Source organism: Neoarius graeffei, chromosome 11 (assembly GCF_027579695.1).
Source record: "Neoarius graeffei isolate fNeoGra1 chromosome 11, fNeoGra1.pri, whole genome shotgun sequence".
In the NCBI taxonomy this organism is placed as follows: Eukaryota; Metazoa; Chordata; class Actinopteri; order Siluriformes; family Ariidae; genus Neoarius; species Neoarius graeffei.
This window is the reverse complement of record NC_083579.1, coordinates 18,262,764-18,280,141: the sequence shown is the minus strand read 5'-3', so window position 1 is coordinate 18,280,141 and position 17,378 is coordinate 18,262,764. Positions and strand designations below refer to the sequence as shown.

The window sequence follows — 17,378 nt, the reverse complement described above, 5'->3', positions numbered from 1 at the left end:
CATCGCAGGGCACAAAGTAAAATTATTTTTTTTAAATTTTCTGACAAGCCAAAATATAAATAAATAAATAAAAATAAATAAAAAGCTGTGAAATTATGATTTATTTCAACACACAGAGGATGTACATTGATAAGTAACCAGTTAGATTTATTTATAAGACAGACAGATAATCATCCATATATTATATTAGAACATTTAAATCTCTTGCTCAGTTACAGTTTTTACAAAAATCACACTTTGGACCTTTTAACCATTACATGTAATCATAAATAAAGTACAACAAATTTCTGTTGCTTGACTCTCGGTCATAGTTAATATTAATGTAAACAGTATAAGGACTACTGTAGATCTGGTTTATCGAACTGAGATGAAAATAACTGTCCCCCACTGAGATACAGTTCCTTGCATATGTATTAACCTTGAAGTTTTCCACATTGTGTCGTGTTTCAGCTGGAACTGAATTAGCCTTCAGTGTGATTGTGTGCCATGAATGTACATGACAGCCAAGTCCATAATAATGAAAATCAATACAGTTGTGATTGCATAAGTATTTATTCTGGTTGCTACGAAACCTTGAAATTGGTTCTGGTGCAGCCAGGTTGCACCAAATTTACACAAGTTGATGAGTTCACCTGTGTATAAGTAAAGTGTCTCATGATTGCAGTATATACGGTACACTGATCAGCCATAACATTAAAAACTCTGATAGGTGAAGTGAAGAACATTTGATTCTCATTACAATGGCACCTGTCAAGGGGTGGGATATATTAGGCAGCAAGAGAACAGTCAGTTCTTGAAGTTGTGTTGGAAGCAGGAAAAATGGGCAAGCATAAGGATCTGAGCAACTTTGACAAGGGCCAAATTGTGATGGCAAGGTCACTGGGTCTGAGCATCTCCAAAATGGCACATCTTGTGGGGTGTTCCTGGAATGCAGTGGTTCGTACCTACCAAAAGTGGTCCAAGGAAGGACAACCAGTGAACCAGCGACAGGGTCATGGGTGTCAAAGGCTCATTGACCTCTTTCTATTTTAGCCAGCATTAATTTTTTTTTCCTTCAGCAGTTTGTTACAGTAGCTCTTCTGTGGGAGCTTGGACCATATGGGCTGGCCTACGTGGCCCATGCAAATCGGTAAGCCTTCAACACCTATGACCCTGTCGCTAGTTCACCAATTGTCCTTCCTCAGACCACTTTTGGTACATACCAAAACACTGCATACTGGGAACACTGAATATATATATATATATATATATATATATATATATATATATATATATATATATAGAGAGAGAGAGAGAGAGAGAGAGAGAGAGAGAGAGAGAGAGATAGATAGATATAGATATATATATTCAGCTGTTCCTGGAAAACCCCAGCATCAAGAAGTCTTATCAAGACAAGGTTCTGGGAAAACTATCAAGATTTTGTGCAAAACAAATCCCAAACTTTGACTAATAACATTGACCATTATTAAAAATGGAAATGTAGTGACAACTCCACTAATTAATTACCTGTATGGTTTAAGGTGTTGTGAGAACACATCCCACAGTTTTACAGCTTGTTGTTACTCCAGCCTCCTAATTCTAAGCATACGTGGGAAGATTATTGCTTGGATTTGCACACATTTATATATATATTAGCCTTTGAGAGAGTCTTCTACAGCACTGGATTGCTGTCATGCTCAACACAGCCCTAATCGTGAAAATCTGGAATATTTTTACTTCCATAATCAATCAATCAATCAATCAATCAATCATCTATCTAATTGTATATCAGAAAATACTGCTTTCTTCATGTTGGTTATTTTTAATGCATAGTTCAGGATCCGTTGAGCTTCTAGTAAAAAAAAAAATAAAGGCACAGACCTTTGCTCTGAACCTTCCATCTCAGCCATTAAAAAGATAAGCACAGTTTACGCCAGTCTGCACACACTGTAGTGTCTGTGGAAGTGTTTTCACTTCTCTCACTATTTAAATGAGAAATTCATGGTGTGTGTGAGGAGTTCAGTGCTCAGGCTTTGGGAGACAAGGCATATCCACGTGTGATAAATCTAATTGGTGTAGTAGACTCTGTAATACACAACCTTTGACCTCCAGAATGAATAAGAATTGTCAAATCTGAGCAAGTAAACTCCTTGGCTTGGGTACTGGTGGCTGCCTGCGTATACGTTCTCATGGCTGTCTCGCCGAAAGAGTGGCACCACCTCGCTAACCCGAGGAACTTCGTTTGTAGTTTTCTTCGCAGAGTTTTTTGTCTCTTCAGTCTGACCTGCATTGAAAGAATCAGACGTTGTAGATTTGAGATGATTCCTGCTTGCAAAAATGATACAGTATACACTGTCATACATTTTAGAGACAAATAAGAGAGTCTAGTTTACACCCCCGATTCCAAAAAAGCTGGGACAAAGTACAAATTGTAAATAAAAATGGAATGCAATAATTTACAAATCTCAAAAACTGATATTGTATTCACAATAGAACATAGACAACATATCAAATGTCGAAAGTGAGACATTTTGAAATTTCATGCCAAATTATGGCTCATTTGAAATTTCATGACAGCAACACATCTCAAAAAAGTTGGGACAGGGGCAATAAGAGGCTGGAAAAGTGAAAGGTACAAAAAAGGAACAGCTGGAGGACCAAATTGCAACTCATTAGGTCAACTGGCAATAGGTCATTAACATGACTGGGTATAAAAAGAGCATCTTGGAGTGGCAGCGTCTCTCAGAAGTAAAGATGGGAAGAGGATCACCAATCCCCCTAATTCTGCACCGACAAATAGTGGAGCAATATCAGAAAGGAGTTCGACAGTGTAAAATTGCAAAGAGTTTGAACATATCGTCATCATCTGCAGTGCATAATATCATAAAAAAATTCAGAGAATCTGGAAAAATCTCTGTGCATAAGGGTCAAGGCCGGAAAACCATACTGGATGCCCGTGATCTTCGGGCCCTTAGATGGCACTGCATCACATACAGGCATGCTTCTGTATCGGAAATCACAAAATGGGCTCAGGAATATTTCCAGAGAACATTATCTGTGAACACAATTCACCGTGCCATCTGCCGTTGCCAGCTAAAACTCGATAGTTCAAAGAAGAAGCCGTATCTAAACATGATCCAGAAGTGCAGACATCTTCTCTGGGCCAAGGCTCATTTAAAATGGACTGTGGCAAAGTGGAAAACTGTTCCGTGGTCAGATGAATCAAAATTTGAAGTTCTTTATGGAAATCAGGGACGCCGTGTCATTCGGACTAAAGAGGAGAAGGACGACCCAAGTTGTTATCAGCACTCAGTTCAGAAGCCTGCATCTCTGATGGTATGGGGTTGCATTAGTGCGTGTGGCATGGGCAGCTTACACATCTAGAAAGACACCATCAATGCTGAATGGTATATCCAGGTTCTAGAGCAACATATGCTCCCATCCAGACGACGTCTCTTTCAGGGAAGACCTTGCATTTTCCAACATGACAATGCCAAACCACATACTGCATCAATTACAGCATCATGGCTGCGTAGAAGAAGGGTCTGGGTACTGAACTGGCCAGCCTGCAGTCCAGATCTTTCACCCATAGAAAACATTTGGCGCATCATAAAACGGAAGATACGACAAAAAAGACCCAAGACAGTTGAGCAACTAGAATCCTACATTAGACAAGAATGGGTTAACATTCCTATCCCTAAACTTGAGCAACTTGTCTCCTCAGTCCCCAGACGTTTATAGACTGTTGTAAAGAGAAAAGGGGATGTCTCACAGTGGTAAACATGGCATTGTCCCAACTTTTTTGAGATGTGGTGTTGTCATGAAATTAAAAAAAAAAAAAAAAAAAAAAAAAAATCACCTAATTTTTTTCTTTAAATGATACATTTTCTCAGTTTAAACATTTGATATGTCATCTATGTTCTATTCTGAATAAAATATGGAATTTTGAAACTTCCACATCATTGCATTCCATTTTTATTTACAATTTGTACTTTGTCCCAACTTTTTTGGAATCGGGGTTGTATTTTTTTTATTTTCTTAATGATACAGAATTTTATGATGTCATATGAAGTAATCTACTTATTAGGATATAGGACTTTATTAGGAACACCCATACATACACCTGCTGTTTTATGCAGTTATCTAATCAGCCAATCCCTTGACAGCAGCACAGTGTATCAAATCGTGCAGATACAAATCAAGAGCTGCAGGTAATGTTCACTTCAAACATCAGAATGGGAAAAATTGTGATCCCTGTGACTTTCACTGTGGTATGGGTGTTGGTGCCAGATGGAGTGGTTTGAGTATTTCAGAAACTGCTGATCTCCTGGGGTTCACACACACAACAGTCTCTACAGTTTACACAGAATGGTGCGAAAAACTGAGTGAGCGACAGTTCTGTGGGTAGAAACAAACGCCTTGTTGATAAGAGAGGTCAGAGAAAAATGGCTAGATTGGTTTGAGCTGCCAGAAAGGATACAGTAACTCATATAAATCACTTTTTACAACCATGGTGAGCAGAAAAGCATCCCAATATGCAACAGTAGAAGACCACATTGGGTTCCATTCCTGCAGCCAAGAACAGGAATCTTAGAATCAAGAACAAGCTCCTATGAAAGTGGCCGGTGAGTGTTAGGAGTTGTTCTTGTCCAATGGCAATGACAAAGTGTATTTGATTTAATAATTGCCAAAAACTGAGAATAATTACTCAATCTAACTCGTTGACCAGTTAAAAAAAATTCCACCCTGTTCTGAGATCATCACTGGTTTCCCCGTGAACAAGGTGAAAGCAGTTTGTGGATGATGGATAGCAAGTTAATTAACAAACATGGACGGTTTCATTTCATCCAGAAATTATTGAATACATTTGTAGACAAACGTGCAGGTCACACCAGCATCACTGCTGTGGTTGGGGATCATGGTGAACCAGCCCTGGTCTAGGCCTAATAGATTAGGATTAAAACCATAAACCCATAAAACTGGAGCTTGAAGAACTCTACAAGTATTAATCATTCAGTTCTAGTGGTCAAAAGCAGTTGGACGTCGTTTCCTACCTGCCTCTTGGATTTCAGGTATAGACTCCACAAATGTCTCAGTTCTCACACCGTTTACTGTGTTTGGCCACTCAAAGTACAAGCCAAAAGCAATGTCATAGTAATCAGTGGCAAATTCCCAGAAGAACTTGGAGCCATCGGTATGAGTCGGGATGTGCACAGTTAGCACTTCGCCTCTCCTGACCGTGATCACGGACTCGGCATCCTGCTGCGTCCTCACCTTAAATTCGTTTATCTGAGGCGTTGTCCACATGGAGGGCGCCATGATGGGCACTTCTGCGTTAGACAGGAGGCGTAAAGGTGTTACGTTAAAAGGATACTCTCTCAGGGATATTGTTCTACCAGCTTCATTTCATTACATATCAGCAGTGTGAGCATCTCCAGGTGTGGAATGTCATAGTATAATACGGAACAAGTGCAGTTTGTAAATTCTTTTCATTTCAGAACTAAAATACCAGAAATTTGTGAGAACTAGATAAAAAGGTATGCTTTTACACATACCTCCTGATTTGCTGTCTATGAATAAATGACACTGTTTGGGGTTTGCTTCAGATGTTTTCTTCGGTGATGATTCTGACTGGCTGATGGACCTTGAATCTGGTGATGGGGCTTCAGCTGTGTCCTGCCACACACACACACACACACACACACACACGTTTCCACATGGGGACCAGCCTACTGTCCCCACAGTGTCTCAGTGTTCCTATTGGTGGTCCCTCCCAAGACACTAAATGCCTTGACATATAGTGAAAACAGTTTTGTATAAAATGTCTCATTCGGCGACAGCATGGTGGTGTAGTGGTTAGCACTGTCACAGCAAGAAGGTTCCGGATTTGAGCCCAGTAGCTGACGAGGGCTTTTCTGTGTGGAGTTTGCATGTTCTCTCTGTGTCTACGTGTGTTTCCACTGGGTGCTCTGGTTTCCTCCACAGTCCAAAGACATGCAGGTTTGGCTAATTGGTGGCTCTACTGTAAATTGACTGTAGATGTGAATGCGAGTGTGAATGGTTGTTTGTCTCTATGTGTCAGTCCTGCGATGATCTGGCGACTTGTGCAGGGTGTACCCTGCCTCTCGCCCATAGTCAGCTGGGATAGGCTCCAGCTTGCCCACGACCCTGCACAGGATCAGCGGTTACAAATAATGGATGGATGTCTCATTTGGCAAGTTAGTTTTACATTTCGTGTGTATTCTGATTTGAAAGTTTGAGGCACATGTAAAGAAAAGCTGTAGACCAAAAATGGTTTAAAAATAATGAAATGAAGTATTTCAGCATTAAAAAAAACAAACCTATAAACATCAATAAGCCATGACAAAAGAAACAAAAATCAATCAATATGTGGTGCAAGACGAACGTTTGCTTAAAAAAAAAAATGGTAGTCTCTGGTACAATGAGTGCAGTTTTATAAGGAAATGAGCTGTAGGTTTTACTGAGCATCTTGCAGAACCAGCCACAGTTCTTCTGGACACTTTCACTGTCACACTTTCATCCATCCATTATCTGTAACCGCTTATCCTGTGCAGGGTTGCAGGCAAGCTGAAGCCCATCCCAGCTGACTATGGGCGAGAGGTAGGGTACACCCTGGACAAGTCATCAGGTCATCACAGGGCTGACACATAGTGACAAACAAACATTCACAGTCACACCTACAATCAATTTAGAGCCACCAATTAACTTAACGTGCATGTCTTTGGACTGTGGGGGAAACCGGAGCACCCAGAGGAAATCCACGCAGACACAGGGAGAACATGCAAACTCCACACAAAGGCCCCCATCGGCCACTGGGTTCAAACCCAGAACCTTCTTGCTGTGAGGTGACAGTGCTAACCACTGTGCCACCCACTGTCACACTTACTTCTTAATTTTGCAGCAAAAAAAGCCTTCATTTTATTTTTTAATCTGAAAAGTGCTCTCTTATGTAATATGCTGCTCAGATACAAACACTTTCTATAACATTTAATTTTGTGCTGGAAAATGAACATTTGGAACTCTAAAATGTTTTTTTTTTGTACTGACTCTAGAAGTCATACAAGCTTCTGTTATAGAGGTCATAAAACTGAAATCTATAACAAATGTTTGTATGAAAAAAATACAACCCCAATTCCAAAAAAGTTGGGACAAAGTGCAAATTGTAAATAAAAACGGAATGCAATGATGTGGAAGTTTCAAAATTCCATATTTTATTCAGAATAGAACATAGATGACATATCAAATGTTTAAACTGAGAAAATGTATTATTTAAAAGAGAAAAATTAGGTGATTTTAAATTTCATGACAACACATCTCAAAAAAGTTGGGACAAGGCCATGTTTACCACTGTGAGACATCCCCTTTTCTCTTTACAACAGTCTGTAAACGTCTGGGGACTGAGGAGAAAAGTTGCTCAAGTTTAGGGATAGGAATGTTAACCCATTCTTGTCTAATGTAGGATTCTAGTTGCTCAACTGTCTTAGGTCTTTTGTGTTGTATCTTCCGTTTTATGATGCGCCAAATGTTTTCTATGGGTGAAAGATCTGGACTGCAGGCTGGCCAGTTCAGTACCCGGACCCTTCTTCTATACAGCCATGATGCTGTAATTGATGCAGTATGTGGTTTGGCATTGTCATGTTGGAAAATGCAAGGTCTTCCCTGAAAGAGACATCGTCTGGATGGGAGCATATGTTGCTCTAGAACCTGGATATACCTTTCAGCATTGATGGTGTCTTTCCAGATGTGTAAGCTACCCATGCCACACACACTAATGCAACCCCATACCATCAGAGATGCAGGCTTCTGAACTGAGTGCTGATAACAACTTGGGTCGTCCTTCTCCTCTTTAGTCCGAATGACACGGCGTCCCTGATTTCCATAAAGAACTTCAAATTTTGATTTGTCTGACCACAGAACAGTTTTCCACTTTGCCACAGTCCATTTAAATGAGCCTTGGCCCAGAGAAGACGTCTGCACTTCTGGATCATGTTTAGATACGGCTTCTTCTTTGAACTATCGAGTTTTAGCTGGCAACGGCGGATGGCACAATGAATTGTGTTCACAGATAATGTTCTCTGGAAATATTCCTGAGCCCATTTTGTGATTTCCAATACAGAAGCATGCCTGTATGTGATGCAGTGCTGTCTAAGGGCCCGAAGATCACGGGCACCCAGTATGGTTTTCCGGCCTTGACCCTTGCGCACAGAGATTCTTCCAGATTCTCTGAATCTTTTGATGATATTATGCACTGTAGATGATGATATGTTCAAACTCTTTGCAATTTTACACTGTCGAACTCCTTTCTGATATTGCTCCACTATTTGTCGGCGCAGAATTAGGGGGATTGGTGATCCTCTTCCCATCTTTACTTTTGAGAGCCGCTGCCACTCTAAGATGCTCTTTTTATACCCAGTCATGTTAATGACCTATTGCCAATTGACCCAACGTGTTGCAATTTGGTCCTCCAGCTGTTCCTTTTTGTACCTTTAACTTTTCCAGCCTCTTATTGCACCTGTCCCAACTTTTTTGAGATGTGTTGCTGTCATGAAATTTCAAATGAGCCAATATTTCGCATGAAATTTCAAAATGTCTCACTTTCAACATTTGATATGTTGTCTATGTTCTATTGTGAATACAATATCAGTTTTTGAGATTTGTAAATTATTGCATTCTGTTTTTATTTATAATTTGTACTTTGTCCTAACTTTTTTGGAATCGGGGTTGTAGGGTGCTTAAGAAAAAGAAAATAGATTTGCCTTTAAAAACAGTTCTCGCCATATTTATTTAGTTCTTTACATACGTTATCAAATGCCCCAGAATGCTCCTCCAGTGGATAAATAAATGAGAAGTACAATTCGGGTGGATAGCAGGTTAGTGTATGCGGGTACAGCTCAATGGCAAACAATAGATATAAACCTGTTTGACTTGGTGTGTACAGTGGGCTCGCTGTATAAACTCTTGATAATGTTGCTCTTGAGGCTGTTGCATGAGCAGCTGCTGTTCTGAGCTTTTGGACAACTGTCTTGCATTCTGCAGGAACTGCACTGGTGTGTTTTCATTCAGAGCAACCATGACCTGTTGCCTACACACACACAAAAAAAAAATCCTTGTAGATAGGTAGGAAGGAACCTTCCATTAACAATTATTAAGACAGCACTTTGTCTAAACCTAATCTAACCTTAACCTGATTAACCAAAAGAAAACATTTGGGCTTGTCTCATTTTTGTTTTGCAGTTTTTGTATTTAAAAAGCCATTATATTCCTGCAAGGTCAAAACTGTCACATACACCAATCCTTGTGAGGACATTTGATCCCCACTAAGGTATAACATGCTCACACACAAATTAAAGCATTACAAGGCGTTCCTATTGGTGCACGGGATCTGCACATTAGCGGACAGTAAATAAATCTGTTGTCTTTACAATCACTATTTACTCACTTCTGCTGGTTGTGTAGTAAGCCTTCAGCCTCCTCTGTCCTCTTGTCCTCTTCTTCCTGTCTTCTGAATGTAGATGTACACATGTGCAGTCAGAACACCAACAAATTCTTAATGAAAGACAAAAACGATCTTCTCACCCTGTGCAGTTCTGTGGTTAGGATAATGAATCAGTATCCACATGGTTCAAGTCAGAGTTAAATTATCTTCCTACGTCTTGTCGGTTTTTTTTTTTGTTTGTTTGTTTTGGATTTTTCAGGAAGCCATTTAACTACAACATGCTTCCAGGCTACAAAACCATCCTTCAGCTCAAATTTATTGGTCCAGCTTGACATTTAATAGTGTTACGTTTGTTTGTGTATATATGTGTTAAATATATATTTTACAATATCTGAAAAACAGAGAGCTTGTATCTAAAAGAATTATACTTACAATCTCCTTTCATGTTCCTCCTTCTCAATCTTATGAGATGTGATGTACGGAGAAAAAAGGCTACAGCAGGAGTTCAGAAGCTTCACAAACTCCTCCATGGCATCCTCTTTACCTGTGCTGCCCAGCTCTGCCCATTTTTTCCTGCCAATACAGTGTACATTATGTAAAGCGCAATTGATATGAAGCAGAGAAACCTGTGTCTGGACAGATTCCTTGCATGAACATACACATGTATTTGCTTATGAGCTCAAAGCTACAAGTAGGCCACATTTGTAAATTTGCACCTTTATAAAAAAAAAAAAAAAAAAAAAAAAAAGGACCTTCTGTCATTCCCCAGGACGTCAAAGAACCCAATCTCAGGGCAAACCTTTGGATTATAAGGACCAAGGAAGATTTGTTTCTGAAGTGCAACAAACAGTAGGTTTTCTTCATATGTTGGATTGAAAGCCTTGCCGTTCATCTCTGCAAAAAAACATATAGATTACTGCACAACATTTTCACACAGGAGCTGCACTAAATCCCAAGGAAAGGAGCTCATACAATAACTGGAGAGCCGTTATTGGCCAAACTTTCAACATCACGATGGATGGAGACAGTAGACCTTGTGCCTTTTATAGCATTGCATCTGCACTTACAACACAACCCTACGTATTTGTGTTTATTCTGATTACCCAGACGCATCACTGTCATACACTCAATCTCAACCTTACTGAAGTTCCTGCCTGTGTCCTCCTGCATTTCCTTTGGGTTCTCCAGTTTCCTCCTCCCATTTACATAGCAATGCATTCAATCTCATTAGGAGGAATATTGTCATGCAGCAAGACAACAACCCAAAACACAATGCCACAATCAATGGGAAAAAGTGGAAGGTTTTAGACTGGACAAGTCAATCACCAGGACTCAACCCAATTGTTAACTGCACCTAACAGGGCCACGGATGGCTGCCTTGGTGTATTGGTGCACATAGTTTTGTCTTATTTTGTTTGTAAACTCAGTTCACTGCTGCGATACTCAAATCTCTTTCACCAGAGAAGAGCTTTTGAACATCATGGAAATAACTCCAGTGGACTTCCTACCAACTTTTCTGGTGTCATCCATGGAAATATTGGACATTCTGGTCAAAGACGCTCTCACCTTTGCTTACTAGGTGAGACGCTGAAGGAGGAGGAAACGCGCTGGTGTGCTTGTGCCCCTCCGTCGGTGCGGACTTCGTACTCCGCTATCTGCGATATTTCTCTCCAACATGCAGTCATTGTGCAACAAACTGGACGAACTCCAGTTGCTGGTGGAGAGAAACAGGGACTTTCATTCATCTTCCATTTTATGCTTCATGGAGATATGGCTATGGCTATGTCTTACTGGACTCTGTGCTGCAGCTGGCTGCCTTCCAACTTTTCAGAGCAGACCGTAACATGGATCTCTCCGGTAAAACAAAGGGTGGTGGAATCTGTTTTTATGTAAACAGCGGCTGGCTGGATGCGTCAGTGATCCTGCAGCACTGTTCTCCTGACCTAGAATCATTTTTCATTAATTGTAAACCCTTCTACTCCCTCCTTGAGTTTACTTCATTCATTCTGGTCAGTGTTTACATTCCACCGCAGGCCAACGTGCAGAATGCACAGCGCACACTGGCCGACCAAATACTGGGTGTGGAGCAGACTAACCTGTACTCCCTAGTTACTGTCCTCGGTGACTTTAACAAAGGTAACCTCAGCCATGAACTACCAAAATACAAACAGTTTATTAAATGCTCAACCAGAGAGGAGAATATTTTGGATCACTGCTACACTACAGTTAACAATGCCTATCACGGCATCCCGAGCTGCACTTGGCCACTCTGACCACATCAGGGTCCACCTGATTCCTGCATACAGATAGAAATTAAAGCTGAGGAAACCTGTAGTGAGGATATCAAAGATGTGGCGCAATGAGGCTGTGGAGAACCTTCAGGCGTGCTTGGACTGTACAAACTGGGATGTGTTCATGACTGCTATCAATAGTCTGGATGAGTACACAGAGGCTGTGACATCCTACATCAGCTTTTGTGAGGACTGTTGCATTCCATCACAAATCAGGGTGAGTTACAATAATGACAAACTCTGGTTCACAGATGAGCTCAGACAGCTAAGGTTGCAAAGGAAGAAGTGTTCAGAAGTGGAGACATGGACAGGTTTAAAGAGTCTAGGAACAGGTTTAGCAAGGTCGTGAGAGAAGCTAAACGACTGTACTCTGAGAAACTCCAACACTAGTTCTCAGCCAATGACTCTACATCTGTCTGGAAAGATGTAACTACCCACTAACTACAAACCTTCAGCCCCCCACTCTGTTAACACCTTGCACCTGGTCAACCAACTGCATGAGTTCTACTGTCACTTTGAAAGACAGACAATGGGACTGTCCTGATAACATCCCCTGTGACTCCACACTCTGACTCCAGCCCACCACCCCAACCTGTACTGCTGCTGGGGCCTCTCTACAACCTCTCACCCTGGAGGCCCATCCACCCACCACCACAGCCTCAACCTGCTCCATTCTGGAGAGGGTCATCAACAAGCTCTTTAAGAAGCTGAACCCCTGCAAAGCAGCACGTCCCGACTCTGTCTCACCATTTACCCTGAAGCACTGTGCTGATCAGCTGTCTCCAGTGTTCACAGACATCTTCAATACCTTACTGGAGACATGCCATATGCCAGCCTCCTTCAAGGTCTCCACCATTATCCCCAAAAAGCCAAGGATCACAGGATTAAATGACTACAGTCCCATCACCCTGACTTCTGTAGTTATAAAATCCTTTGAGCGCCTTGTGCTTTACCACCTCATAGCCATCACTCACCTTTTTCTGGACCCAATGCAGTTCACCTACAGACCCAACAGATCTACAGAGGATGCTGTCAACATAGCTCTTCACTTCATCCTCCAGCACTTGGACTCTCAAGGAACCTATGCTCGGATCTTGTTTGTGGATTTCCATTCCGCCTTCAACACTATCATATCGGCTCTTCTGCAGGACAAGCTCTGCCAACTGAGCATGCCTGATTCCACCTGCAGTTGCATCACTGACTTCTTGTCTGACAGGAAGCAGCACGTAAAGCTGGGGAAACACATCTCTGACTCCTGAACCATCAGCACCGGATCCCCCCCCGCATCCTCTCTCTTCTACTCTTCTCCCTGTACACCAACAGCTACACCTCCAGTCATCAGTCTTTCAAGCTCCTGAAGTTTGCAGATGACACCACCCTCAATGGACTCCTCTCTGATGAGGATGAGTCTGCCTACAGATGGGAGATTGACCATCTGGTGTCCTGGTGCAGGCAAAAAAACTTGGAGCTTAATGCTCTAAAGACAGTGGAGATGACTGTAGACTTCAGGAGGAGCTCTGCCACACCCTCCCCCATCACCCTGTCTGACTCCCCAGTCACCTCTGTGGAGTATTTCCGTTTCCTGGGCACTATAATCACTCAGGACCTAAAGTGGGAGATGTATACCTGCTCTCTCACCAAGCAAGCATAGCAAAGGATGTACTTCCTGCAGCAGCTGAAGTAGTTTCATCTTCCAAAGACAATGATGGTGCACTTTTACACCATAATCATCATCGAGTCCATCCTCACCTCCTCCATCACCGTCTGGTATGTTGCTGGGGCAAGGGACAAGGGCAGACTGCAGTGCATCATTCGCTCTGCTGAGAGGACAATTGGCTGCAACCTTCCGTCACTTCAGGACCTGTATAAGTCTGGGACCCTGAGGAGAGCAGAAAGGATTGTTGCCGACCCCTCTCACCCCAGACACACTTTTTGAATCACTCCCCTCTGGTAGGAGGCTGTGGTCCATTAGAACCAAAGCCTCACACCATAAGGCCAGCTTTTTCCTTACTGCAGCTGGCCTCATCAATAAGGTCAGAGACCCCCACTGACTCTAAACTCACAGTTTCAATCTGTGACATTAATGCACTTTCTCTGCACTGCGGTTTTGCACATTTTTTGGTCATGTCATACATCTTCATTCTGTGAACTTTTATTGCACATTCCAGCTCATGCTGTACAGCTTGGCTATTTATTTAACCCACGGTACATATTCTCTTCTCACACATTCATGTCATGACTCTTCATCATGTGATCTATTTTTGCACATTCTGGACATACTGTACAGCTTGGACTTGAAAACAACTCATGCACATACCCCTTAAATTTGTCCACTTTTCAGATTTGTATAATAAAGATTCTTCTTATTTTTGTGGCTACTGCCTCATAGAGGCGGAGCCACTATGTCATCATGTTGTAAGAATGAGTGCAATAATAGCACACTGCACATGTGCATATACATAAGCATTACAATCACCAGAACGACGAATTGTGATCTCGCGTTATCAAAGATACACAAGAACGAGTTGCGAAGCCACCATGTCATCGTGTTGTAAGAATGAGTGTAACAATAGCAAAACTTCGTAACCAATCAGCACTTATCCTGATCAAGTTCAATTACCTGTTCTACTTCTTGATAAACTTCGGAACCAATCAGAACCAGAAATGAAATACGAGAAACCTCGTAGTATTGCAAGATAATCGGCAGATAAAAAGATAAAAGAAATTCACCTTGTGGTTTGCCAAGGCTACTGATTTGATATCAAGTAAGTGGTGTTTATTTTAAGAAAATTTACCTTTTGATTATCACAGCTTTTGTTTGGTCCTTCTGAAAGGTTTTTTTTTTTTTTAAGCTTTTGGCAGATATTTACAGCAAGAATTCCAGCCATTCAACAAAATCTTGAGAAGGCAGCGAAGACTACGTTGGAATCTTTTGAGCAATCTGCTCATTTTGCAATTACAAAAGTCCCATGTGGGAATAAATCAGCTCCTTCCTGAAAACTAAGAGTTAAAGTTAAAAGTATAATTGGTCAAACTTCTGCTATTCGCTTTCATTTTTTAAATTTTATTTTTTATTTTAGAGTCTTTACACTTGTGAAACAAAATGTGCTCATTCGTACTAAATAATGCTTCTAAGACAATTCATGAACAAGTGCTTTCTTACGATTTTGAAAATATAGACCACAGTACTGTATTTTGAACAAAACACAGTAAACAAAATTGGTAACCAAAATACTACAAGCCCTGATGCTGCTCACAGCTTGGTGATGCTTGCAAGAGATGAGGCTAGTATAATTGATAACATGTATATATGCTATATTTACTGTATGGATATGGCATCAGAAAACAATTTTATTTATAAGCAGTAGCCACATGTACCCATAGGGTGTCTATTTTTTATTCTACGTGTATAACTACTTTGTCTTTTCTAAATTATTCTCTCTTACCTGTTCAAGCACCAATCACCAAATCAAATTCCTTGTATGTGAGAATGTACTTGGCAATACACTTGATTCTGAACAACAACTCAAAGCGCCGGTCCAACCCTGGAAAAGCATCACAAATTAAAAAAAATAAAAAACCCGCAACAGGGCGGCACGGTGGTGTAGTGGTTAGCGCTGTCGCCTCACAGCAAGAAGGTCTGGGTTCGAGCCCTGTGGCCGGCGAGGGCCTTTCTGTGCGGAGTTTGCATGTTCTCCCCGTGTCTGCGTGGGTTTCCGCCGAGTGCTCCGGTTTCCCCCACAGTCCAAAGACATGCAGGTTAGGTTAACTGGTGACTCTAAATTTACCGTAGGTGTGAATGTGAGTGTGAATGGTTGTCTGTGTCTGTGTCAGCACTGTGATGACCTGGCGACTTGTCCAGGGTGTACCCCGCCTTTCGCCCGTAGTCAGCTGGGATAGGCTCCAGCTTGCCTGCGACCCTGTAGAAGGATAAAGCGGCTAGAGATAATGAGATCAGAAAAAACCCGCAACAGTTTGGTGATGCCAGTGGATCATCAAGCATTAAGCCTTACGATACTTTTGCTCAGAGTTGAGTGGTGTACCTACCATGTGCAAAGTTGTTTAGCACGTCTAGATAGAAAGATCAGAAAATGAAAACTGAAATACATGTCATATCCATCTTTAGATCACAAACTTAAAAAGGTCTTCAGTATACAACAGAACTGGCCTTGCTATCCCAATACTTTTGGAGATGACTGTACGGCTGATAGTTTTGATCCTACAAGAGATCAACTTTATTTTCAAACTATTCCAGAGCCAGAAATCTGATCTTATTTATACAAGATCTTCATTAGAGGGATTCATCAGTGTTTACAAAAACAGATTTTTTCCCCCTCTAAAACTTAGTTATGTTACCTTTAAAAAATTTAAGTGCCAGTCCGAATATTCCCTCTAAAGAGAAGCCCCAGTTATTTTCGACACTCCACTTTTTCTGCTCCTCATTTTTCCCAGGTGGATTTTCATTTTCTTCAGAAATAATCTGCTCCTGTTTGGAAGTTTTCTTTAATCCGTCTTCAGGCGCTGGCGCAGCCATGACGCGACACTGGCGCACCTTCAGTGTGACGCGAACGCAGACACGCACGGTTAGGGGAAAAAAACCCGCCGACACTTCCTCTATAAAAAAAAAAGTCTCAGTCTCCGCCCATAAAGTTCGCAGCCAATCACAACAGTCTTATTCATTTCAGGAAAACAATCGTCTACTGTAAGGCATTTAAGTAATGAGTTAAAATGGAAATACCAATATTTGGCCAACTGAAAAATGCTAATCCCCCTGTACATAGCCTCTGAAGTTAATAACCCCTCCAAATAGTCAAAAACTGCCTTTTTCACTAATATAAGCATTCCTTAACGGAAATAACTCTTAAATATAACATCAAAAATCACAGTAATAACATTTACATGTCAACCTTTGGTCAATCAAACCTGTATAACCAACCTCCAAAATCTGTATTTCCCTTATAAAATCCGTATAAGATGCAAATTAAAATAATTTACCTAAAATTTGAATGATAATTAACAATGATATATCCAAGTTACTTTTTATTCAATATTAATAACAATAAACCTTCAGAATGAATACAAAGCTCCAATGTTCGATAAAAACACAAAGTGTCACTCTAATGTTCTGAATTGTACTCCATGACAGCTTTTTTAGCACTCTGCACCAATACCTCACTAGGCTGCATGTCACAGCAAGTGTCTGTGTTGATCTTGCCGGAGTGCCCATTCAGAATCTTTTCAGTCACTAGTGAAAGTCGCTCCGGTTGGCGGGATTCTCACAATGCGGTGTGCGCATGATCAAAAGTGGAACGAAGTCTCGCTACCACAAGATAACGTGCGATTTCATAAGACTCTTTACTGGCTGTTTGTGCTTTCTGTGGTGTACAGTACGTTTGTAAATGTTATGCGCTCTTTTATCATCGTGGAAATTGAATAAATATTGAAGTTTTTTTGAAAGAATCCGTATAACTTTATTTGTACGCCCGTATACTATGTTTATTGAATCAAATCCGTATAAAATACGGACATTCCGTATAGGTTGACATGTATGCATTTATTTCTCACAAAAAGAGTTGTTTAAGGCACTGGAAATGTTTCAGATGCAACAGATAAGGCTAAGTGGCAGAAATTGTGTCTGAAATGTCCATTTT

The 17,378-nt window shown here is 41.0% G+C and overlaps 1 protein-coding gene across 1 annotated transcript; it reads right to left on the bottom strand.

Moving 5' to 3' along the window:
- Window positions 1–130: 130 nt before the first annotated feature.
- On the bottom strand, window positions 131–16,319 carry zgc:162964 (uncharacterized protein LOC560569 homolog). The gene is made up of 8 exons (XM_060933548.1): window positions 16,084–16,319; window positions 10,189–10,330; window positions 9,869–10,009; window positions 9,440–9,502; window positions 8,917–9,082; window positions 5,535–5,655; window positions 5,034–5,309; window positions 131–2,263 (listed from the first exon to the last, which is right to left on the bottom strand). The coding sequence occupies exons 1-8, from the start codon at window positions 16,259–16,261 to the stop codon at window positions 2,046–2,048; spliced, it is 1,305 nt and encodes a 434-aa protein (XP_060789531.1). The 5' UTR covers window positions 16,262–16,319; the 3' UTR covers window positions 131–2,045.
- Between the last annotated feature and the right edge of the window lie 1,059 nt (window positions 16,320–17,378).